Source organism: Passer domesticus, chromosome Z, assembly GCF_036417665.1.
Source record: "Passer domesticus isolate bPasDom1 chromosome Z, bPasDom1.hap1, whole genome shotgun sequence".
In the NCBI taxonomy this organism is placed as follows: Eukaryota; Metazoa; Chordata; class Aves; order Passeriformes; family Passeridae; genus Passer; species Passer domesticus.
In genome coordinates this window covers 63,179,506-63,205,418 of record NC_087512.1, presented here as the reverse complement: position 1 = coordinate 63,205,418, position 25,913 = coordinate 63,179,506, and the positions used below count along the sequence as shown (strand labels likewise).

Here is a 25,913-nt window from a genome sequence, read left to right as displayed (position 1 = left end):
CTTGGTTCTGATATTGGCCAGAATAAGGGACACTGAATGAAATCTGATCTCAGAGGTGGAAATGAATTGCAACATTCAAAATGCCTGTGCACAACATAGTAAATGTTTCATTTTCCTTTAAATCTGCAAAGTCATAACAGTGAGTTAAAGAAAAGCAGCTACCATTGCATCACTACTTTACTGCCTTGAAAGTGAATGAACATAAATAAATGCTCCAGCAAGAACAGATGTTTTGATCTACATATCTTTTTTTTATTGCAAAACAATTGTTACAGAAATTTCAGAAAGTTCTACTGTAGTAATTGCCAACTTCTGCTTTTTATTACGCATCTAAACACAGTCTAAAAGTGCATTGTGAATCCAGTAGACCTTTGGAAAGGACCATTTTCCCTAGTTATGTACATTTAGACAAATCAGACTTGAAAAGCTTTGTATTAGTAGGAATTTGTTTAAAATAACATTTTAGTAATTTTTATCCCTTTATAAATGATTGTTATGCACTTACAAATGATAGCCCAAATAATAAGTCATTAAATAGCTATTAGTAGAGAATATTGCAAACACTGTTCCAGACAGCAGTAGCAGCAAATAGACTCTTGTCATGTACAACAACTGCAGTGGTGGAAAAAAGATATAACTGTAATACAATTTACTCTTGTGCAGGCCTGCACAACTGTATTTCACATCCAATTCCCTCTTCTGTCCCTTCCCTCTCCCTCCCAGATATTAAAATAAACAAGAGCTATCACTTCCCTGCAGCAGAAACAGCAGCAATTTAATAATCAAATGTTTTTACCTAACAGCCTTTTGAAATAAGTATTGTATGGCTCTATGAATTACCTGAAAGCATACAGCAAAAATTAAAAGGTCAGAGACTGTTTCACAACCAGGCTGGCTCAATGGCTCCATCATCAGACCTCCAACTTGAAGATGATATAGTGTAATGCATGCCATGACTCAAAGTAATATTGAGTTAGAAATGCAGAATAAATCCATCTCCTGACAGAAGCCAGAGTATGCCACTGAAATCAGTGGATTTTCTGCAGATTTGCACCAGCATCAGTAAGACCGTAATTGTAGTCAATCATGGAGAAGAGAAGCCTATGTGACTTGCAGTGTTCTGTATGAACTGTATGACTGGCTAAAAATCAGGGTGCAGAAACAAAGTCCCTCTGCATCCAATACTACTGCTCCTATGCCAATGCATGGCAAGGACAATGAATTCCATCCAATATTTCACTTCTCGTCCCAGTTTGGACTGTGATTTTATCTAAGGTGGTTGAAGGGAAAATTAATGCTAGGAATCTTAACCAATTTTTTTTCAAGATGATCTATACCTAGTATCTCTCAACAAAAATGAAAATGTGGCCTTTGTTGAACCAAATATGCAAATTTGTGCAAAAAATGCAAATATATTATCATTTTAAAGCAGGGGAAGACATCACAACTACTTAAGTGTTCCAAGGGAAATCCAGGAAAAACCATCTCACACTTTCCTTTTGGGTGATTATCAGATCCTCTTCAGTGTTTAACCTGAGCAATATAATCAGACAGTTATGCTTGTTTTGAAAACCTGCACCATGACTTTACAGAGAATTTTGTTTCACTAGCTCACTCTAATACCTTTGATAACTTCTGCTCTCAGGACAGATACTGGCTTACGCCCACTGCAGTCATTGGACTAAGGCTGTGTGCTGCTACCAGCACTTTTTTTTTTGAGCAGTTATTCATGTAGTTGCATTTTCCATGCACTGACTGTTTTCTAAGAAACAGATTGTTTTCTTCTCATACAAAAAATATACCTAACTAAGATATTTATCCCCTGACAAAAGGCTATCCTTTCCGCAAAAGGTACAAATCAGTTTTGTTGTTTTTTTTTTTTTTACCAAAAAATCTATAAATGGAAAATTAAAAAAAAAAAAAACAAACAAAAAAGCCCCCAAAAAACAAACAAAAAAAGGTAATCTATGTCTGGAACCCAGAGGGATTTCTGTATGTAGATGAATGGATGTTTTGGTTTTTCATTATATTTTCAAATTATCCCCTCACTGCCATTTGTTAACTGGCACTTGTGCTAAGAAAATAGTGTAGCACCTGATCTCTTCCAAAAAAAAGAGAGCCAAATGTCTGAGCACTGCTGTAGGTTCGTATTTTGTGTTGAGTATTCAAATTTCATAAAATACAACTGTCTTTTAAAAATAATAAAAAAATCACTTACTTTGCTAAAGATCAAAAATAATGGAAATAATGTAAACATCCAAAAGTTTGAATTCATTCCTAACTGGATTCATCTTTACAGGCAGGCAATAGCAAAATGTCTCCTAGCAGTCCAAAGAAACTCATGGAACAATGCATGCATTTTCTTTGACACAAAAAAAGACTGGACTTTAAGGAAGAGAAACTACTTCAGTCATATCACACTGTTATTGTGAAAGAATAATGTGCTATTATACAATACCTAGGACAAGTGTATACCCCAACTGTAGAATAGAATCACTTAAACTGGAAACAACAGAATGGATTACTATAGGAAAATATTTATAAAATACTGCACACCGCTTCCTCAGTCAACCAGCATATGTAAACAAACAGCTAAGCTCAGTTGAGTTTTAAAATATTATTAAAGTTCATATATCTTATAATCTTTTGCATAACATGCCTGTTTGTCTTTCACACCACGACAACTCATCTGCCACAGCCCATAGTGGCTCATTAGAGGTTTATACATCAGCTCATAAAGACATTAAAGTGGAGCTATACAAAGAAATGTGCGAAACATACCAAACTTACACACTGTGACCAGAAATGCATATTCCATACGTAAGCTAATAATTGGATAGTGGAACTTAATGTTTGATGCAACATGTGCTATTTTATTGAATGTTACAGATTTACAAACAAGACCATGTAATGAGATATTGAAACTGTCCTGTAACGTTCACTAATATTACCACATGTCACAACTACATAATGTGTCTATTTCATAAGCTATCCTTTGATACAGAATACATCATATGGCACATGCTATAGCTACATAATGATGGATGATGAGACTTCTATCTCATTAAATGGTCATAATATTGAGAATGGGAAGTCTGGTCCCATTGCAAGAAACGAGAATGTTTTATCATCAAATTCAAAAAGGAGCTGTTTGATGCAATGCATAAAAAACAGGTGAAAATAAAATAATCTAACATCCATCATAATATATTCTATAGACACCACATTGTAGAATAAATAGGAAACATTCCGGAACAGTAGTGTTCTGATCTCTTGCAATCACACTTTTATCATCTGAATTTACATTTTATATATAATGGCAAATTTAAAGAGGTAAATAAAGTGTTCTGTTTCATTTTACCTGGAATGTGTACTCCAGATCAATAAGGTGCTGTATCCTAAATATTTATACAGCTTCTAGGCTTGGCAAATTTCTTTACCCTGACAAACTAACCAATGGAATCTACCCCAGAGGAGAGCCCTATGCCTAATTCACTAACCGCTGTCTAGTAATTTCTAATGAATCTGAAATTCCTCTTGAGTAGACCACTAATACAATGAAGATGAAAGAGTCCACAACAGTTTTAGCAGACATTCATAAAAGTAACAAAACGAAGTAAGAATATCCCCCTCTACTCTCCATAGATAGATTCGGAGAAGCCTTAGGAAAAGGCTGCTAACAGAAGGTTGGCACATTTGAAGCATATTGTTAAACACAAGGTCCTTTGCCCTTGGGCATTTTGCTATTGTTCAACAATCAGCCTGCCACAAGCATGCTTCATAATGCACAGAAAGGTTTCTGACCTTTCTTGGTATCGCCATGTGGTTGTAGTGCTGCACATGGCCTGCAAGGCAATTGCATAAACATGGTGTCTTGGTGGAGTTTAGCTCACTGAAAGCCTGATCAAACAGAAGAAAGGAAGGAACACGTTGGTGCAGGAAGTGTGAAACACATTTGTCTTAACATCCCCTTGCTGCATTTCCTTGTTTCCCAAACTTCCAACACAGTGACTTGTTAACTAAATATTTTCACCTTCTTTGCCTCTTTTCTTGAGGCTGATGATTTTTTTTTCTGGATCAGTTGCCTTTTGGACTTAACTCTCAGATGGTGCTCAGAGTCTCTCAGGGTGAGGACCCAGTGAGAAAACATCAGCTTGTATTCTCAAAGCTGCCTTTGAAAGGTAATTCAATTTAAATAATGTGAAATATATACCCCACTCACAAATGTTCATTTTTAATAACAAAAAGGAGCTGGTTCTGATACTGGTAACTGTTGAGATATTTTAACTTCTGATAGCATTAGTGTCAACTTTTTAAAAGCTTAAAAGTTGTGCTGTCATAAAGGAATTGAATTGTTTTTCCAGTTGCAGCTTATGCTTCTCCACCCTTCTCCAGTCTTCTGTATACCCTTCCACCTGTGACCACTGGACACTGTCTCATGAGAAGTTTGAAACTCTTGTTGACAATGTGGGCCCTTGGAATGTGGGTGGAGTCAGTGGAGTTACACTTGTCTTCAACCAAAACCCGTAAGTGCACTACCGTTCAGACAGATTTTCTCCTACTAAAAGTGCTCCCTGTGTGATATGCTGATGAACGGTGGATGCCTACTCACAACTGATGGCTTTTGCTGTTTACACACACTTGCAGTTTCACTTTGGTTCTTTTACTTACCTTAGAAGCATATAGAAATTTTAGTGTTTTCCAGTCCTCTGCCAAAAATACTTTCCTTTAAGCAGCTTCAGTCTAATTACATGAATCTGGATTCAGACTTCTTGATAAATCCTGTATAATTAAAAAAGTCTAAATACACCTATGTTCACATGAAAAAAAAAGGAAAAAAAAGGTGTATATTTTATAGGTGGGGGAATGATGTGAAGAAACGGCAGCTCAAATGAAACAGCAAGAAGAACCCAGTAGCAGCATGGTGGATAAATCTCCCCAATTTATATATATAATTAAACTGAGCCGTGAGAACTGGACACTGGACATATTAATATGCTCTGCTCTGATCATCTTATTCTTACTGTTTCATCATATCCTTTGATTTAGTGAGACAACATACTGATGACAAATGTGGTAAAAAAATAAATATATACTATTCCACTTAATTACATTCATCCTGAGCTTGCTCACCTGTGCTAGAATCTAGAATGCCTGTTTTACACAGGAAATCACCTGACATTTTAACGTAAATTCTTCTTCCATTTACGTTGCAGTAAAAAAGGCATTTCATTTCCCTTTCTGCTCTTGAAAATATAAACTTTTTGTGGCACTAGAAGTTGATACAAAAGGAGATAAGTGAACATTTATAGTTGTTGCTGTGTTCATCTTCATTTCCACAAGTGTGGGATGCAAGGGACTTGGGAGACTTTAGGTTTTTTGCTGCCACTTCCTATAGAAATAACAAATGCTTTTCACCAGTCATCACAATGGTGACATAGATGAAAAATAAGTTGTGATTGAAGTTTGGAACATCAAATTTGTACATCTCTTTTTTTTCCAATTAATTCCTGCATCTTAAAAACTTGAATAATGATAAAAGGTCTTAAGATGCCCTCTAATAAGAGGCAGATTTCTGGAGCTATTTATCTATGTCATGTGACTTCATTAAGGGGGCTTGTTATTCCTCTTGTTTACTGAAGGTTTTGTAAAGCTTTCATCCCTCCATTTTTTCTTAAGTGCAAATGTCAGCTGGGTCAAGATGGAGTACGTCAGTGGTGATGCTGAGATCGAAAATGTGCTCCCTTGACCTGTGGCTAATGCCAATTGGACTCAGCGTGGGGTGATGTGAGGGTTTTTTAAAAATTCTGCTAAGAAAAACAGACTGAGAAGCAGTTGACCCTTAGACTGCTGGTGAGCTTTGTATAAGCCTAGCTGTGCTTGCTTTCAAAGCTGCAGAAAGCTCCAGTTCTTGACAGTCTCCTCATGGACAGGTTATCCCCTCTGCTCTCTGACCTGGAGGACTTGCTCCTCTCCAGGGGGTTCCGCAGGCCTGCTGTGTTTCGCTGCCTGTCAAGTTTGTCACTGATGGAGTAGCTCTTCCGTGTGTGCTGCACGTACAACACGTTGGACTCCTCTGCAGAGTAGCTGTTGGCTCGCTCTATTTTTGGGAGTGGGATGCTGTTGGGCAGAGTTGTTGTAGCACTGCTGTCTTGAGGAGATAAGGGGATTCCCTTCTTGTCTTTGACCTCAATATCCTCATGATCAGAGCTCGGGTGGGTTAGTTCAGCTTCTCTCTCTGGGTGGCAGCATCCCAAGTCTTCCACTTTGCCCCTGAGACTCCCAGGGAAACTGGCCCTCTCTGCAATGGCCTGGGGAGCGCTCACACACCTTGTGTCTATGCAGTCTGTAATACTTGTGTACTCTGCTGTTTTGACTGGGACACCAAGGCTACTGAAGTAGCTTCGAGAAGGAGAGAACATGAAGCTATGGGATTTCACAATTGGTGTTTCCTCCAGAATAAATGGAGTAGTAGCCAGGTAACGACTGCTTTTGGATCGCTCTAAAGTATGATATAAGGGAGGGTCTGAATCCCATGGGATTTGGCAGTCTGTGATTTGTGAATAGTCTGAAGAAAATGCTCTTGTTTCTATTCCAGAAGTTTCCTCATAATCAAGACTCCTGCCAGAGATCTTTTCACCAGCTGTACTGCTGATGTATGCACTATTAGTTAAAAGGGAAGAGGCTATGTGAGCTGGCAGAGCTGCATCTTCAGGACCAAGAATATTTATGGAGCTCTCGAGAGGTTCTGTGTCAGAATGCATCTCATCCATGGCAGAAACATAGATGTCTATACAAGACGAAGGTCTTCTGGAGTCTGGGGCGATTGACAAAGTGCTGGTAGGGGGTAAAGGAGCCTTTCCTTCCTTTGCTATTGAGTGGGAACTGATTGCCCGATGCAGGCTTGGCGATCTTTCCTTAAAAATGCTTTCCAACTTTTCCAACCCACACTTGTCCTTCATATTTGCTGCATAGAAGGAGTGGCTTCGCAAGCGGGGTGTGATTGTAGGTGACGTTGGGGACATGGACTCCTCTCCTGTGGGATCAATGCTCTCTTGAAGCTTGTAGGCATTTCCTTCCTGACTGTTGAAGCTACTCTGCCTCACGATGTAGGCTGTATCAGTACAGTCAGATGAGGTCCTGGATCGGATCTTTGTTGTCTCACCTCTCTCAATGCCAGCCATCTTTTCTAAGGCAGTCACCATTCGTCCCATCATGTCTTCCAGCTGAGCAAGCCTGATGTCAACAGTCTGCAGAGAGGCCTTCATGCAGTGCTCTCTCTCATTCACTTCTTCTAGTCGCATGGCCATGTTCTCCACCCTTTAGAAAGGGAAGAATTAAACAGGTAAATTTCTACAAATCACTGATCTTCAGCTAATAGGTCACCATCCCATTGGAAACAAATACATCTCAAACCCCAAAGGCAATGTACACACTTTATCTGATTCAAAATCCTGCTAAAAGAGGTTTTGCCAAAAAAAAAAAAAAAAAAAAAGAAAAAGAAAAAAGCTACGCACTCAGGGAATTGATACAGTGGATTAAACCAGGGGCATCTGTTATATAATGCAGAGGGGCTGTGGATGTGCCACATTCCAGGGAACGAGACTTTTAAAATAAATATTACTATGAATTACTGCCTCTTTGCTTCCAAAGCTTCTAATTATGAATGAATAACACTCAAAGCAGATCCCACATGATGTTGTGCCCACAGTTGTGACACAGTCAGGACCATCATAGGTGGCTAAATGAAGTAAAGAAAGCAGGCAATGTGCCACAGAATAGAGGCACTGCTGTATTTTTGACTCGTGTTTGCCCCAGATTTGCACTACCTAGTCCTGTGTCAATCTAAGAAGATAGTTTCTTTGTTCTCTGATTAATATTTAGCTCAGATTTGTAGAAAAAAAAGGAAATATCAGCTATTTTGTTGAATATATATAATGTTGAGTTAAATATTCATGAATACTGCAAGGAGGAGAAACACCGATCAAGCCAAATACAGTCTGCAACAGGGAACACGCACTAAGATTGCTCCATTACTGTGAGTGCTTTGGGTAGTCTGTGTTCATAGCTTAAGAATTAAAATGATGGATTTTAAAGTTAGTTTTCAGCTGCTATCATATTATATAAGTAAGAAAGTTAGATTAAAAAAATAGGTAATAATTGAATGTAAGATTCAGTATTTTAAACTTAATTTAATTTAAACTTTAGTATGTCTTTTCTAGACCTTTGATCTGTCACATTTTAAAATATTTTCAATTTTTAGGGAACTGTGTACAGATTTTTGCAAGTGGCTCCTAACCACTTCAATTTTCTGACTTCTAAAACGTGTCTTCTAAAGGATTTATAGAGCCTGAAAATTTTACATTATGAAATTGCTTGTAACACATAAGAAATTTCTATAATTATTTTCTCTGTTTGTAATTCCTCTGACACTCTGGGACTTCCACTTTCCATTGAAGAAGTATTAAAAGCAACAAGTTTATGTAGTTCTCTGTGTCTGATAGATTATAATTCTGTTTTTCCCCACTGCCGTAGACATCAAAAATGATCAGAGAGGCAAAAGACAACAAATGGTAAAATTTTCACACTCTTTTTCATCACAGGTCTCTTACTCTCTTCCAGTTAGTGCAATTCATGCTCAAGTATGACTAGTCACACTGCCATAGTTACTAGGCACACAAACCATTGTCAGGATTTCTGATGAGGTAAATATCATCTTATACTCCCGCTAGTTATTTTTTCATCAGGACAAGTGAGTTGGAGCTGACAACACCATAACCACTCATTTCCATAGAGGGGAAGGTTATAGCAAAGAATAGAATATTGGACAGCACTAATGCCCTGTTACCTAATGCTTAGAACTTTTTCTGGTAAAACACTGAAGCCTGACTACCTTGTGGTGATGAGCAACAGAACCTGCCCACAGAGGAGAGGAGAGGACAGGGAGGAGTGTGACTCAGCTCCCTACAGCAAGTCTCACATTCCTAGGAAATACAGGCTTTTCCTGTGAAGCCTGTGAGTTTTGAAGGCACAAGCACAAGAAATTAAACGTGCGGCAACAACTGTATTACTATCATCAGTCTTCAGTAGACAAATGATCAAGTAATCACTGTTAAGAAATGAACTGGTAGCTTCAAGGAATCTCATTCTACCCATTATCATTTAGGCACCAGTCTGTTTCTAGTTCTACCAGCTTCTCCAACAAAAAAGATTAATGTTATTGCAAGTACAGGATGTAATTCCACAGTGAGAGCAGTTTATATGGGAAGCAGTTGAATTTTCACTCATATAAACTACTATTATATACAAGCAATTATACTTTTGAAATATTTATTAGCCAATAATTGAGTCCTTCACCCCACAGTCAGATCCTATAAGAACTGCTTCAAGAAGATGAACAGATAAAACATTGCAATTTTAGGGCTGTCAGACATAAGGAAAAATTTTACTGGATTTTACTGGACAATTATAGCTCAGATTACATCCCACAAAAAACCTTTCACCCCAGCAGCAGTTACCAAGAATTGGAGTGAATTTATAACATTATTTAAAGCTGACTGGATAATCTGGTTGTGGTTTTGTTGTTTTGTTGTTGTTGCTATTTTTGCTATTGTTTTGGTTTGATTTGTTTTTTCTTTCCTGTCTTGACACCTGTACACAAGTGAAATATTTTTTAATACAAACATATCCAGTTGGTCTATAAGTGGAACTGTCCATAGTAAGTTTTGTGTCTTGCATTCACGTGAGGCCTATGCAATGCTACTGAACACAACCAGGAGAACCTAGAAAAATACCTTTGTTCTGCCTTCCCTGGATGGGATCTAGCAGCTATTGTCAGTGGCACAGAGCATCAGACAAGGCAAAGAGAGACTTTTGAGTTACGTGGTCTCTTGGTTGCTATGGAATTGATGACAAATGTAATTGCATTGATAGTGTGGAAAATTTATAGATTGGAGAAATTTATACATTGGAGAAATGTAACAAGATAAGCACAGAGCAGGCTGGGTTTGGAAACCACAGGTAACCAGAGATGTGCATAGGGTAACTGAAAAATGCATACATGTGTTTGCACTTCATGAGCCCTGACTATAGAATTTTATTCACAAAAAGAAAGCTTGAAAGACGATGGTCTCCTCCAACCCTAAAGATACTTAGGCACCCTTAGTTAAATATATATATATGTATATATATAGCTACTCCAGAATGTTTAACAAATATTTATTCTATTATGATATTCTCTTGTATTCATTTGATGTTCAGTTCTGTAGTCATTCACCCTATAGAACAACCATGTTCTGGGAGAGAGCCTATTAGAAACATGATAAAATCACATCAGCCAAACACTGAGAACACAGGAGGATATGGTCTGGAGAGATACACCCCTAATTTGGTTTTTAAAATACCTTAATGTTTCTGTTTTCCCATATTCTTGGGAAAATGTTCTTGCCCTCAGTGAACAGACGGCCTGACTTGTGTTTCCTTTAGGAATAGTTTTGAATTAAAACATAGTTTCAAAATAAGAATGCCCAAGTTTTGCTTTGGGATTATTTTCTCCATACGTATTCAGCAGCAAGTATGAACCTTTTAGCAAATCTCACAATATCCATCTATGATTCCTCCTTCACACCTGTGCTTTTCCTTGCAGCAAGATTCAATGCATTATAAAGTGTATTATTCAATGTATTATTCAATGTGTTATTCAATTTATTGGAAAGTGCCAAGCCATGCTAACAGAATGAGAAGAGAAAAAGAGGATGCTACATGTAAAACATGCATCAAGGTGTGCTGCTGAAGCTCAAAAAATTTCTAATAGTGAAACAAATGTGGACGTTACCAGGACAATATTCAATAACAAAGTGAAAATTCAGACCAAGATTTTATATTACTTGCAGTAAGACTTTTTAATTATGGTTTGGGAGATTATGACTTTTGCTGGAATTCATTTTGGTTTCTTTATTTTTAACCTGTGCACATTAGCTCATCAATAGTTTATTTAAAAGAATTCTTTAATGAGAGTAAGGCATTCTTTTCAGAGGTAGACCTCTTAACTGAATAGTAGAATTAGGTTCACAAGTCTCTTTGTTGACCTAGGTCCATTTCTAAGACATCAGTCGTATTTCAAAATCCTTTTCTAAGACATCATTCATACTTCAAAATCCTTTTCAAAAACCACGAGGACCGTTGGCATGAAAGCCACTTACAGAGATACCACTGAGCTTCTGATAGGTGATTGTGGAATGGCTGTATTTAAATAAAACATAGACAGCAGATCCCAAGCCTGTAACAGGGTACTTTGCCTGACATCTTTTGGTAATCCAGTGCTGACGGAAGCAGCCAGCCAGTTTTCCCGGGTGCAGTGGTTTTTCCTGGCTAAGGAACTTGGGTTGTCATGGCTGCATTCCCGCTGGAGCCTAAGACCACTTAACTCTTTATGACCACAGAGAGATGCCACCAGAGTCACAGACCTTTCCTGCTGTCATTTTTCATGTCTGGGTGGGCCTGATAGGTCAGTCCTTTTTACCAACACAAAGCTATTTCTGTGCACTTCAGCCTGCCAGCTCTGAAATCAAGATAATAGCTATGTCATCATCCACACAGATGCTGTACGTGTAATTGCACTGTAGATTATAAAGTGCTGTACTAATGGATACCACAGAGTACCAAAGATGACATAATAATATCTGCTCTAACCAGCTTATCTGCTTTTCAAATACTGTTATGATGTGACCCTGCTCCTTTTGAAAGCAACATGAGGTTTTGCACAGGTATGAAAGAGTTGAGACCTCTTCACATGGAACAAATGCTCACTGAAGTGATTGTTTCAGTGACTTCATGCCAGATCAAGAAAAACAGTGCAGTCTTTTTTGATCATATTACACATGTCTTTGTTCTGGTCAAGATGCAACACAGTGATTAGAAAGAAATAGTCTCCACAAAAGGTCATGATTCTTCTACTGAAATGAAGTTAATTTATCCAATTTAGCTTTCCTCACATGTCTTCAGGAGATTCACTATGCATACTTTGATAAATGCATTCAAGGGAAACACCTTACAGCCTTGTATTGCTTTATATTTTTCCACTTAGTCTATAACTTCATCTGATATGTATCAATAACCTGATACTACTACCAAGTGCTTGTGTGAAATCCCAGAGTGTGGGCTTCTGTAGCAGAGCATCTCAACCCCCAAATCTGTTATTTGCTAGCCAGTCAGATAACTCAAACAGGACAAGCTGTCTTGTATTTCAGGGAGTATAATCTTGAAAAGTGATTTTGGTGCCATGGTCACTGGTCTAGCATCTCCCAACTGCCAATAAAAATCTTAGAGAACTGACAAGACAGACTGCATTTCTGACTGACAGCCACTCACTTTACAACTACAAAAGCCACAAAAACCCTTCACAAAGTAGAAATCTTGTATACATTTTCCTGGAAAAGTGTGAAGTTTCTCCTGTTAATAGGAGTAACCACCTTCTTTGTGGTTACTCCCCAGGGGTTAAGTGAAGGTATTTGTTGCATTATCATCACTTCAGTGGTAAGTTGCATTTGACTCCTAATCAATACTCTTTCTTTTGCTAGCTTTAATATAGGTAGCTTGATATAGTGCACTGTTTCATGCTTTAACCCACTATTTTAACAGTTATTATACAGCTATAGCTATATATACTATATACTATATATATAGCTATAGCTATATACTATATAGCTATAGCTATACTATATAACAACTAATTCTGATCAAGATTTTCCATGTTATCTTTTCTCAGTTTAATAAATAATTCATTTTTATATAAATATATCTGATTTGCCGTCATTAGAACTTGCCAGACAAAGTTATTCCTTAAATTTAAACTGTTGCCAAAATCTGAGGCTAAGGAAGGACTGATCTTCATTTAGACCCCTTTCTGTGAAGGAGTTTAAATACACAGTGGAGTTCTTTCTTCCCATTAGAGTCAGAAGACAGAAGAAGCAGGGCTTCTTTAATAAACTTTGCTTGTAGTTCCCACTCTCCCAACAACAGCTGCTACTCTCAGTTGCTTAGCACTGAGGTCAAGGAAAGACAAACATCAAGTGTTGTTCTATGCTTTTAATTTCTGAATGTGAAGTGATCAGGTAAAGGAGGGATTCTGTATGGTGACATCAAATATGAAGACTTTGGTGGTGTCTGTTGTTACAAGAGAAGTAAGGAGATTCCTGAACTGAGGCAGGCCCACAGAATGCCCACCACCCAGGGTGGACTATCCCAAGGTGAGAGTTATCAGCTGAAGCTCATTGCAGGTGAGTCACACAAGACATTGTGGTCCTGCCCCAGCGCAGCCCTTGACTGCATAACTGAAATCATTCATTGATCCCCAGGTCAATGCATCAGTGCACAGGATCTCTTCTTGTTTTGATTTCCTGAGCCCCTAACCTGTCTCTGTGACCCACTGAGGCTCGAAGCAAAACTCTGTTCTCATCTTACATTTCCCTCTAGTGCTAGCCCCCTACTCTTGCTTCCAGGTACACAGGGCTTTGTATGCAGGGTGTGCAGCTGTTCTTCCTCCTTGCAGGACCTTTGATGAACCCAGATGCTCAAGCAGAGGGGAGCATTACCACATATGCACAGAGGCGAGGGAAGGCAGTGACAGGTCCGGGTCCAGGTCCAGGTGCAGTTATGTCACACAGGGCCTGTCCCAACCCTTCCCTTCTGGAGTTTAACAGCATGCTCAGCTTCTTGTAAATGAAAGGTCTTTGGGAAGAACTTCACTCACATTTCCAGGGTTTTCTGGTTCAATTTTACACCACATAAAGCTGGCTTAATTGGACAGATGACTAAAGTGATATCTCATGGCTCTAACATGGGTCTTATACTTGGTCTACTACTACAGGCTAGTGACTGGACATTGGAAGAGAAACCATAGTCTTGCATCTTCTCTGCTTTCTTTGCTCTGCATGTTATTACTTGCAATGATAACTGTATAGAGAAACTCTAAAGTGCCAGTCTGGATTTTACATATCTGAATATTCCACAGGTTACAAAAATAATTCTAGTGTTGTCATGGTTTAGGCAAGGTATTCTCCAATTTAGAAACCATGCTGCCACTTCCCCTCCCCTGCTTCAATTAGAGGCACAAAAGGTGAAGTTTGAGGTAAGAACAACTTACTGGAAATAAAGAAGAAAATAAACACTAACAGCAACAAAATTACAAGAAAAGCTGGAAGAAGGAGAAGGAGGATAAATTATTTGCAGTGAAAAGACCCTGACAATAAACAATACCTGACTTCCATCCGTTATGTTTTCTTGACCAGAAGGAATCCCTCCTCCTAAGAAGCAAGAGTCCCTTTCCCTTGCCCCTGGCAATGACATAAGGTGGTATCAAATAACCTCAGGGTCCTCCTACCCCCTCCTGGCTACTGCAAAAATTAACCCTGCCCTGGCTGGAACCAAGACAAGTGGTTTAGATTTAAGAGGACTTGGTCATGACTGCAGGCAAAATAAAAGACCCAGGCTTCCTATTTCTAAAATGTGTTATGTATGATACTCAGATAGCCCTGATTCCTCAAGCATCTTTTAAATATTCCTCATACCTATTATGAAATAAGAACTGCATTCACCTGGGACGATTGATTTGGCCTGAGAGTGACCTCTGTACCCCACAGGGTCACTACCTGGATCTCTCTTACAGAGCTGGGGCACACTAGTCTCCATGTTAAACTATTGGCTAAGGTAAATGGATTTTTAAAGAGCTATTTCTCTGTGAGCCTCAGGTGTTTGTCTTCACTTAGGATTCATACTCACAAACTTGATTCAGGAACAAGGTTTAAGCTTCTCATTTAAATTAGAGATAAGGGCTCTTTTCCTATAAAAGAGGGTCAGCACAGAATGAAAAGGCAGACTGTTATGTTTTTATTTTCAACGTCTTACAGCACTTGCATGATGTAGGGGAGGACCCAACTAGATTACTTCTTATTTACAGGTCTTCAAACATACCTCTTCCTTCCTTGGCCACCAAACAAAAAGCTATGCTCAGAGATTTGAACCTGCATCTCTGATTTTTCAGTTCAGTTCTGTGGCCACTGAACTATCAGAACACAAGAAAAAAAGGTACTCCACTGGACCACAGACCAATTTATCTACTATCTTACTTTGAAGTATATGTAGTTCTTCCTCCCATATATTCTTCAGTCTTTAATTTTTTTTTGCTCAGGAACTTTATGTGCTCAACACGATCTCTATGTATTTAGCAGTCCTTACTGGACTATTTCTTTTTCACAAGCCTGTCTAGTCTTTGAATGCATGTAGCATTTTAGCTGACATCATCAGCTTCTTTTAGACCTCACCATCTTTCAAAAAATTTGTTCTTTTACGTAGTTACTGCATGAAAAAAAAAGAATCACCCACTTTCTGTTTATTTTGAATCCAGGATCCTGCTAAATTATTCTGTTACTCCCCTATAGCTTGTTCTGAGTGTGACAGCAAACAACTGATTTCTGCTCACCCTTTCCTTGCACTCACACTTATATAGACCTCTATAATTTCATCCCTCATTTGTCTCTTCCAGACCCAGGAATGTTGGATTAGTTGACCATCCTTTACAAGGTAGCCATTCCATACTTTACCATCTTCCTCTCTAATATCCTTTGAATTTGAAGACTAGCAACTTCTACTAAATTACTGTATTTCTTTTTTCCTCTGTGCATTACTCTAGGTGAAATGTCTTATTCCATTTAAAATCCATGTTGCTATTGGTTCTAATGAAATTAGCTTACCTAGCCAGGCTATCCTGAAAATAAGGCTTCTTTCTTATCTGAGTCACTTACAGATAAACTCTAAAGTAATGTTTTTCATTGAGGAACTCTAATTTACTCCCATTTTATTGTGACTACTTGTGCCCTGAATTTCTGTTTTAAGAACTGAAATGCAAGCATACTTGGTGCCTCTCACTGCATCGGTTATACTTTAATACAACCGGACAAAAGATCCCTTTTACAAAACTTATCCTACAATGATGTGGGTTGGAAGGTACCTTAAAGATCATTTAGTTACAACCCTCCTGCCATGGGCAGGGTCACCTTCCCCTTAGACCAGGTTCCTCACAGCCACACCTAGCCCAGCCTTGAACACATATTCTTTAGCAAAAAAAAACCAACCAAAAACCAAACCAAAACAAAACAACCTCCCCCCCCCAAAAAAAACCAACAAAAAAACCCCAAAACAAACAAAAAAACCACACACACACACAAAAAAACAAAGCAACCAAAAAACCACCAACACAAAAAGTCCAGAAAAAGAGAAAATAAACTCATCACATTTTATCACTTTACTTTTTAATTAAGACTTACCAAAACTACTTAATTTCCTTTTACAAGAAAACAAGAAAGAGTGAGGCTGGTGACAGAAACATATTTCCAGATCAACTTATGAGAACAAAAAAGCGCACCTTTCTGAAGTGACACGGATTCTTTCATCATTGGAGGAGTTGAATCTGTCATCCTTTTCTCTGAAATACTCTTCTATGCACTGCTCTTCAAAATCATGGACCTTTTTCAATTCATCCTCAGTAATGAAAAGTTCTGTGGAAAAAAATTGAGAAATAAGAATTTGGCAAATATTAACATGCAAACTAACTACAAACTTATTTGTGAAACTCATGGACTTAATTTTCATAAGCGAGTATGTGGCATTTTGATATGAAATGAGATAGATGCTGTTAATTACTGAATTAGTGGTTTTAGTTATATATGATTCTGTAGACAGAAGCACTTAACCAGGTAAACGCTGAGCAAACGTGAATATGTTTTGATTACATGAGATCTAAACACAGCTGCTGGTCAGGTCCTGGACAGATGGTGAAAGCCAAAGCCCACCCGTAACCCAGCAGATATATAATGAGATTAGCAGACTCTTAGGAAAGAGTCTGAGCATACAGGGGTCTGTCTGATGTGGCAAGCAGTGACATCTGCAGGCAGCAGTGTGATGGGAGCGGGAGGAGAGCCGGCTGGTAGCATCTCCAGTGCCACACGTGACTCCTGTTCCCTCCTCACAGAAAAGTGGGCTGTGGCATGGGCTAATGCTGGGAAGAGATACACATCCCTCAGCTCCCTGCCTCTGGCATGTACATTGGCCAAGGTGGAGATATTCTGCCTTGAAGAGTTAGAGAAGAGGAAAGTGTTATCAAAACAATCTGACAGGTTTTCCATCATGGTTATGGGACTTCATTTAAAGCCTGTTGAGGAGCTACTCCTCCAGTCTGAGTCAGAGTCAAGGAGAGACTATGTAAACAAAATTGCCTTTTACCATCTCTAAGCTTATCTAGGCAAAAAGTGTGCTCAGGGGAGGCATGAGCTGTTTGCTCCGTATTTTCAAAAATAAAGCTGGAACTGTGATGGGGTGAGAAGAATTCCAGCAATAACTGACCTCACGTAACAGCAAAACAAACCTCTTTGCTCTGAAGGAGCAAACAGGCAACAACCTCAAATAGTTCCAGAAAAACACAGCCTCCTTGACATTGCAAAGAGAATGAAGGGTTGGCCAAATCAGGCAAAACTAACTTGTTCAGGTAACGTTTTTGTAGGTGAGAGTTGTTAGTTTGCTGGGAAGGTTATCAAGGTGCTGGGCTTTGACTTCATGCATGTCAAACACTACACATTATGAAAGGCATTGGAAAGTCCCCTTTGTGCATTATCTGAGTCTTACTCAATCCATAGTCTCTCTCATCCGGGTCACTTTCATGCTTCCTCCATCTGCAGCAGAGGTGTTGAAATATCATCGTCATGTGGCTGAAAATGATCAGAGGTGGTGGGAGAACAGGTCTTTCGTGGAATGTCATGATGAGCTGGTACCTTTGAAACTTCCAAACTTGGTTCGATATAGATTTGACTTCAAAAAACGTGTTGCTAGAAGGCAAGAAGAGGAAAATAACATCAGACTGGAAATGGTTTTGGGGGTGCTTTGCCCAAGATGATGTGACAGCATCATAACTAGATACATTTCAGTAACACTGGCAAATCTTTCCTTGTCACAAGAACAGGAAGCAGAACAAAAGAGGAGGGTTTTTTTTATCAGAGGCAAAGCATGCTGATAATCAGCCTTTTTGAAGTACCTTACGGCTGTAAAGGTCTGTGCTGTACAACCCCCAAGTCTTACAACATCCCATTGAGATAGGGAAATATTTTTTACTCTTGTTTTCCCTATTGGGAATTAATGATGCCATAACTAAGCCTTATTTGGCTTCTTTGTCCTGGTTCCCATTAGGTGTCTGTCCTTGGAAATGAGCACAATGTGAAAGACTTGGCATTTCCTTAGTTTCCTGGAGACAAGCCTCTTTCTCTCTCCCCCTTATATCCTTGGAAAATGTCTCTCAGCCAAAGCCAAAGCTCAGCAGTCTTTGTAGGCTGTGAACAATATATATCTTCCCCAAGTCTATACTTTGCAATGTGTCACTCACTTGAAAACTGCAATGAGAAGATTCACCAAAAGGATGTTTGCTACCAAGAGGTAGCAGGCCATGATGGCAGGAACGATCCATGCTCCTGTCTTGCAGGGAGGTAGCTGGATAATTTTGCCGTCTTCTCTGGTTTCATTTTGACCACAAGGTGCTGGGAACAAAATTTAGAAACAAACAAACAAACAAAAAAACCAAAATGGGAATGAATCTTATCTTTTCAGTAGTTTTTGCAGAAATATTTAAATATTTATAATGGCCTGCCTGCCAAGGCAACGTCTTCCAAATAACAATGGCATTGACATCCTCCTCTCAGAAGTTTATGCTTGGTATCACAGATTTTAGAGGCTGCATTGTGTGTTATGTACCATGGGTTATCAAGATATTTCCCTCAGGACACATGCCTGGTGCAAGTAAGCTGCCTGTTTGCGTATATAATACAAAATAATATGGTAGTCTGGTGGCAATTAGTGGCTGTGAAAATGAAATTATTGAATTGTTTAATCCTACAAAAAAGCTTGCATATTATTCCTTTAAAAGTGAAAACGTTGTCTTTTTTATTGATAGAGAGGGATGTGATAAATAAGGAAAAGGAAGTCTATGGAAGTAAATGAAAGAGTAGACATTTATTGTGTGCACTGCACTGTCTCAAGCCCCACTAGGACACACTCATAATGACTTTCTGCTATTAAGGACTCTTGACTGTATGCCTAGAAACAGTGGGGAAGATTATCGAATCTTTACTGAACCAGGTACAGGGACATGTATGCAGCAGAGATGCCACCTGTTTCTTCCACAAATACATTGGAATCAAAATGTTCTCGGTATTAATGTTGTAGAACTGAAACAAGGGGAGAGAAAACATATTGAAATAGTTTTCCCTGCTTGTGTTTTAATATGCCTTCATGTGCAGTGGTGAATAATCTTCATGTGCAAGCATGGGTTCAGTTTATGTCTCTGTACCTTCAGTCCTGGTGGTTCTATGTATCTTCACAATCAGCTCTTCAAGAAAATAATGGAAGCAGGAGCTTACATAGATCAGCTGCTTACATACATCCTTACATAGCCATCTTAATGAATTTTGCACAGCACTACAGCTAGCTTCCCCTCATCTCCATCAAAATGAAGTTTAAGTGAAGAATTTCCAAAGTGCTCAGCACTGGCTCAGTTCCTAGTGGTATCAGTGGGGGTTTTGTACTGACTTCATGGAAAATGAGGTTTGATGATGCCATATGTAGAATTTCATTGTATGGCAACAAATCCACATTTCCAGTAACAACCATTGCATCTTTTCAAAGATGTTCCTCTGAACTTGGTTCACTGAGCTTGACATTCACTTGTGGATGCCTGTACTGGCCATCATATTACATAATGTGTGATTTTGGTACGTTGTTTTGAGGACTACACGTAGATACTAGCCTATTACACACAGAACTATAGTAGCTATATGCGACACAAGACTACATGACCTCTCCAAAAATATTCAACTCACTGAAAAAGAAATCCCCGAGTCAAATACAAGCAAGACTGCTTTTTACTTGCAGGTCCATTGTGTTTGGTCACATGGTGTTACCAGTCCTTCCTGTTTGCAAAACCACATTTTATTACTGGAGCAGGCTGAGACTATCGAATTCTTCATTTCTGAGTAAATATCACTTTGCTCATCATTTTAGCGCAGGGCTATTTCCACACTGCTCCAAGCAGTGGTTTCATTTAGACATTTAAAATACCATCAGTGAGGTGCTGGGGGCGCAGGGCTCTCTGCTCTTGGCCTTCACCCAGAAGAAACTGCACCATTCAACACCTCTTGCTATCAGCACTCAATGTGAAACTTACATCTCTCCTTGTGTGGAAACATTAACTTGCTCATATATTGAGTCAGATGTACAAAGTCCAATACAACAAAGTACCAAAACCCATCATGATTTCAGCAGTGATGGAACAATCACAGTATCTGAAAGCTGTTGTCCTTTTTTGTGCTGAAAACAGAACAAATAATATCTTACCAAGTAATGAGAAAAATTTTGAAAAGCATTTTTCAAACCTTAGGTAAATGAGACCAAAAACTCAGCTCCAACTCTGGTTCCAAATATACTATACCATTTTTCCCATAAAACCATAGAATTTAATCTAGAAAAAAACCCCAAAACCCAGTTAAGAAGACAAGAAGTATTTCTCCAGGTCTCCTTGCTCACAAGTTGGTAATCTCTGTTGGTTTATGCCACACAGTGATAGCCAAATTAGATTTTCTATGCAGACACGTTCCCACAGTCTGTTCTATATACCCATTGTGGTTCAGCTTGTCCTGAAGCTTGGCTTGGCTTTTTCTCTTTTGCATGTTTTGTTGTGGGTGCAGTTTTAAAATAACACAGGAATATTAATTTCTTGCCTTACTAATGGAGAGCTAAGCCACCACTTAATTTTCACATCTTCAGCTGCAGGAGAAAACGTATGACGTGTGTCCAAAAATGCAGCAGTCTGTGTTCCATGGCATGTCATTGAACATCTTTCATGTTTAAACTATGACATTTATTTTAAAAGGTTCCCCCCCCCCCCCCCACTATTAATTAAAGGTGTGCACTCTGCCTCACCCCTGAGGAATCTGTGCCATCCTTCATGTGTAACATCATTAAATTTTTTAAATTATTTTTGGAGAAATGAAGTAATTTTTGTAATATGTGCATTAATATATTGCAATATATTTCAAAGCACAATATTAACATGTATGCAAACTTGACTCATATGTTTTACATTATAGCCTTGCTCTAACACAAACCACAGAATACTTAATTCTAGTGAAATGCTTTACTGAAGAAACAAATTCTGGTAGCATAACGATATGCCAATCTCAGGTAACTGAGAAAGCCAACAGCTCTGATACTTACAGTCCATTGGCTAAAGTTCAGACACTATGTCCTGAATTTAGGCTTTAGAAAACAGTAAATGGTTGGAGTTTTAATTTCAATTATATGAATTAACTTCACAAAGCTTTCAAACATTGCATCTTGACACCTGTAGATGTACATACTTTTTGCATTCTTTGTTTCCTTTTTCATGCTTATCTCCATGCTTATTTTTCCTTCCTGACTCCTGTTTACAGTTTCCTGCTGGGCCTTACCTGCTACATACCTAACCCTTCCTCCTTCCTGTCCAGGAAACAGTTGCAAAAAAAACTGAAAGTAATTCAAGCTGCTGTGGGTTTCAGGCCTAACGTGGAGGCAGAGCTCCGGAAGAATTAGTTTCCCTGCTGTAATTACTGTCATGACAAGGGCACTGCTCACTTTTACTGTATGTTGGGTGGAGGGCTTGGGAAAGGATGCTGGTGAGTTTCTGCATCATGACTCTTCCCCCAGCTGCACCCTTCCAAAGCAGGTGTGGGAAATTGAACAGATCTGTCACTGAACAGCTTTTTGCCTTTGATGAAAACTTCTCCTGTAAAAATGGATACCACTTTTACAATACCAACTAATTTGTTTGAAATCACAATAAACTGAGGGATGCTTTCCTGTGTTCACAATTCTAAATAAAGTGGAAACAAGTAAGTGCAACCAAATAACAAAAGCCAATTAAAAAAAAAATTCAAGTCTGGTTATTTTTAATGCACTTTCATCATCCTATTTAGAAGTACGTAGGCATCTTCCAATTTTGACCCCCAATGAACGCAAAGGATGTGAAAGTGTTTTATAGTTTCTGAACCAAATGTCTAAGCAGCCTAACCAGCTTACCAGGCTGGTAAATATTCAAACCTGCCAGCCCCTGTCCAAAAAAAAATTAAGTGGCCTTCCTAAAGTTGTTCTCTTCTTCACTGATGGAGAAAATACTAAAACCTGAGAACACTGAATTTCACAGAATTAGTCTGTTCATCAGTAGAAATATCCATAGAGTTGAACAGTGTCTCTTACTTAAAGAAAGTTTCTTTAACTACAGCATCCTGACCTTCCACGTTGCTTCTTGACTCAGGCCACATTAAACGTGACTTTGAAGGATCTCCTCAATCTGCTGGTATTTTAATAATAATTTATAGTAAATCCCTGTAATTTTCTTCTTCACTCTAGTGCTTTCTTCCTCCTCCTACTCTCCTTCTTCCCCCATTAAAAATAGCCAACCAAATAGAACCTGAATTACAACATCAGGAGATCTAGATATGGGAATATTGCTGCAATCCAGCCCAGAGTGGCTTTCAAAATTGACTGTAGTCTGCACAAAAATCTTATCTACTACCTTTGTCTAACAACATTAAAAGCATTGCCACATGACTTATTCTGTTTTGTACAGAGCTGTTCTGTTTGTTCTAATTCCAGAATGGTCCATGCAAAGGACAGGCCAAGTAGGAAGCTCCTATTGAGTCATGAAAAGCATGCAGCCTATAAGGTCATAAAGAGTTTAGTACATAGTTTTCATTTGTACTAAGAAATTTTCAAGAATTATAAAATTTAAACAGATCTAAGAGATTAAGAAATTTAAAGAATTTTTAAAAAGTTTTTTGTAGTAATTACAGTTTCCTCTGAAGATCATCGAATAGTTAAAACCTGTATATAAGGGTCTCTCATCTTCTAAAATGATTGCATTGTGTTTACATGATATTCCTCTAATACAATTGAAAGAGAAAGAGGTCTGATCTTTTTCTCTTAAACTAGGTAGGTTCTTCCAAAACAGAAACAGACACAAGAAACAAACACAATTCAGGATGATCTTCAGATTCCATATGGCACATGAAGTATTGTCAAGCTGGTAAGAAAATCCACATGGAAATCCAACCTGTGAGACACCAGGAAAATCTGAAAAACTTCCCAGAAGCCATGTTGATTAACAGCAGGTTCATTTGCTTAGCCTTCTGAATACAGGAAAATATGAGCTCTGATGTTCATTTTCTACAGATGACTGCCATTTCCCAAGCTGGCATTTGTTTCCTCTACCTACATGTTTTTTACCAACAAACTCATATTTCCACTTCAGTATTTCTTATATACTTCTGTGTCCATAGTATTCTGGAGGGGTGAATAGTTTTGTAAGGTGAAAACAAAGTTCTTCACAGGTGAGAACTGTCTTATGAATGTTCCTGGCTAAAACTGCCAGCACAAGTGCCAATGTGTGGTGAACTGAGGGAGAGATTTTACAGTGTTTGTAGGAAATCCACTTCTAGACAGGCATTCACTGAAGCAGTTACATGGCTGGCTGCTGCCCCATGGATCCCGTTGGGCAGCGCAAGGCACAGACGGATTAGGAAAGACAGCCTCAAAGTGAGACAGTTGCACGTGCCATCACCAGCTCCCTGATTCAGATTCTCCTTCTTCCCCCAGCTATCAGTGGATAATAATATATCTTTACTCAACTACATAATTGATATCAGTCTAATTTTTTTCAATTTATCAAGCTCTTATTATTATTCCTCTCCTGAAGTATATTAATTTTTCATTTCCTGACCTTTAAATAATTTATAAATTTGATTAGCTTACTGCCTGCTTTAAATTCTAAGGTCTAAGCCTTTATCTGAATCCCAATAGTTGGTAATTGGGGTTTTCTAGGCCCAAGTCAAAACTTAATAGCTCAGGGTGGTTTCAGTCATTATTGATGTTTCACTTGGACTGGTTGGACTTTTCCATGAAGTAGCTTGACTATTATAGCATACTATAGTAACTTCACTATTCCTTGATCTTTATATAATTCCAAAGACTGTTTCATGTAATTTCTAAAACTCCCTGAGTAGATAATGTGGCATGTGTTACCTTCTGTCTGTGCCAGATCAGCTACATAGAATGAGCTGAACATCTAGATACACTTGCAGGAAAAATATGGTCCAATTAATTATAATTGCACCTTCTTTGTTTAGAGATCATACTCTGCTAATTTCCCATTCAAAGACCTAGAGGAATACCATTATGATTGCACTGTGATAGTAAAGTCTGTCTTTTCTAGTTCCCCACTCCCCAGGCCACATGGAGCTGGGCTGTGGACTTAATGGGTAGCTGGGACTGAAAGAGCACCAGGAACCCAGGATGTCCCCGTTGCTAGCAGTGGTCATTCTTGCATGTGTTACTGTCTGTGTTTCCTCCCTCAGCATGTTTTAGGTATATTCAGTAGTTCTCACTTCTCACACTCTCTTCATCCAAGAATAACTGAAGTTGACCAGTCTAGTTCTACATCTTTTTGTATGGAACACCTGTTTAATATGACAAGTCTTGCAGGTCATATTAAGATGAACCGTCAGTCTGAGAGGAAGCACTTAGAGAGTGGTTTTGCTGGTTTTGTTGACTTAACCTGAAAATTTGAACACTGAGCTAAGAGATTTACTCTCCTTCTGCCCAACTTTACAACTGATTCTTAGTCAGAAATTTGTAGGTTTGTAGCAGTTACAGACATCACTGATAATAAACAGCACCACTGAAAAATGTGTTCATAATCCCAGAAGTGAAGATGTAATCTGTCCTCACTTTTGAGTTGAAGATGAGATCACATAACAACAGGACACTAACACATACTCCAGCTTGCAATATTTTTCCTTAAAAAATGATATGAATACAGAAACTACGGGTAAAAAATGTAAATATGCACTGTTGTAGACCAAGGCATTTAGCAGTGTGTTGAAATAAAAACCAGAGTAGACCCACTGGATGAAGAGGCTGCCAGCTGATGAGATGGATCCAGACATTGTATCTGGTCAGCCTTAATGGCATGCTTCACAAATAAAATAAAAATAATTAATTAAATAGAAAAAACCAATTTTTCTTAAGAAAAGTAAATTAGAGATGTTAACGTAGCCTACTCTTTTGTACATTTCTCAGACCACCAGGATTGATTCCCAGGAGAGTGGCTCAAATAAACATGCTATTTCACGTGTTATTCAGCACTTTTACTGAAACCCAAGCTCGCTAATAATGTTGCGATATTAAACACCAAAATATAAACAAAAGCACAAAGCAACTCCTTTTTTTTTCTTAAAATAATACTGATTATTAAAAAAAAAAAGTGCTCTAAACCATGAAGTTAAATTGCATTTTAGATGTAGCATAACAATTTTAGAACATGCTTATCTTATTTGAGAAAGTACAAACACTGTAGCACTTTTAACATGAGTACAGTGGCTGATTTAGCTTAGAACAATGTGGAAAATATAAGCAACAGCAAATGTTTAAACAGTGAAAAAATGTGAGCATACTAGTAAAACCTTCTGGGTATCCATTGGGTCATTTTGATTGTGCAACAACATCACCGACTATTGCTTGTGCTGCCAGTCTATTCCACAGATAACATTTTTGAGACAACTGAGTATCAGACAGACAGGACATACTGTACATAAACTGTGCTGGAAGAGTGGCAGATTCTAATTCCCTGCATCATCTGCCTCTCAGGAAGGAGGAAGTAGGTGCTACTTTTCATTTTGACATCATCACTTTTGCTGCAACTCCAAGTTCCCTTGATACCGGCAGAAAAACAATATGTCTATTTTTAAACCTGGAGTTTAGGCCGCCAGGAATTTTGCTTCCCCTAA

At 38.5% G+C, this 25,913-nt stretch overlaps 1 protein-coding gene across 10 annotated transcripts in view; it reads right to left on the bottom strand.

Moving 5' to 3' along the window:
* Nucleotides 1-230: 230 nt before the first annotated feature.
* TRPM3 (transient receptor potential cation channel subfamily M member 3) overlaps nt 231-25,913 on the bottom strand; it is a 404,729-nt gene continuing 379,046 nt past the window's right edge. For 9 of the 10 annotated variants that reach the window (XM_064405787.1, XM_064405782.1, XM_064405783.1 and 6 more), the window contains 4 exons: nt 18,428-18,578; nt 17,677-17,876; nt 16,421-16,553; nt 231-7,320 (listed from right to left, as the gene is read on the bottom strand). In XM_064405787.1, the coding sequence (XP_064261857.1) occupies nt 5,871-7,320; nt 16,421-16,553; nt 17,677-17,876; nt 18,428-18,578 (1,934 nt within the window). In that variant the 3' untranslated portion in view covers nt 231-5,870. The remainder of the gene's footprint in view (nt 7,321-16,420; nt 16,554-17,676; nt 17,877-18,427; nt 18,579-25,913) is intronic. The other variant, XR_010354336.1, reaches the window with a different exon arrangement.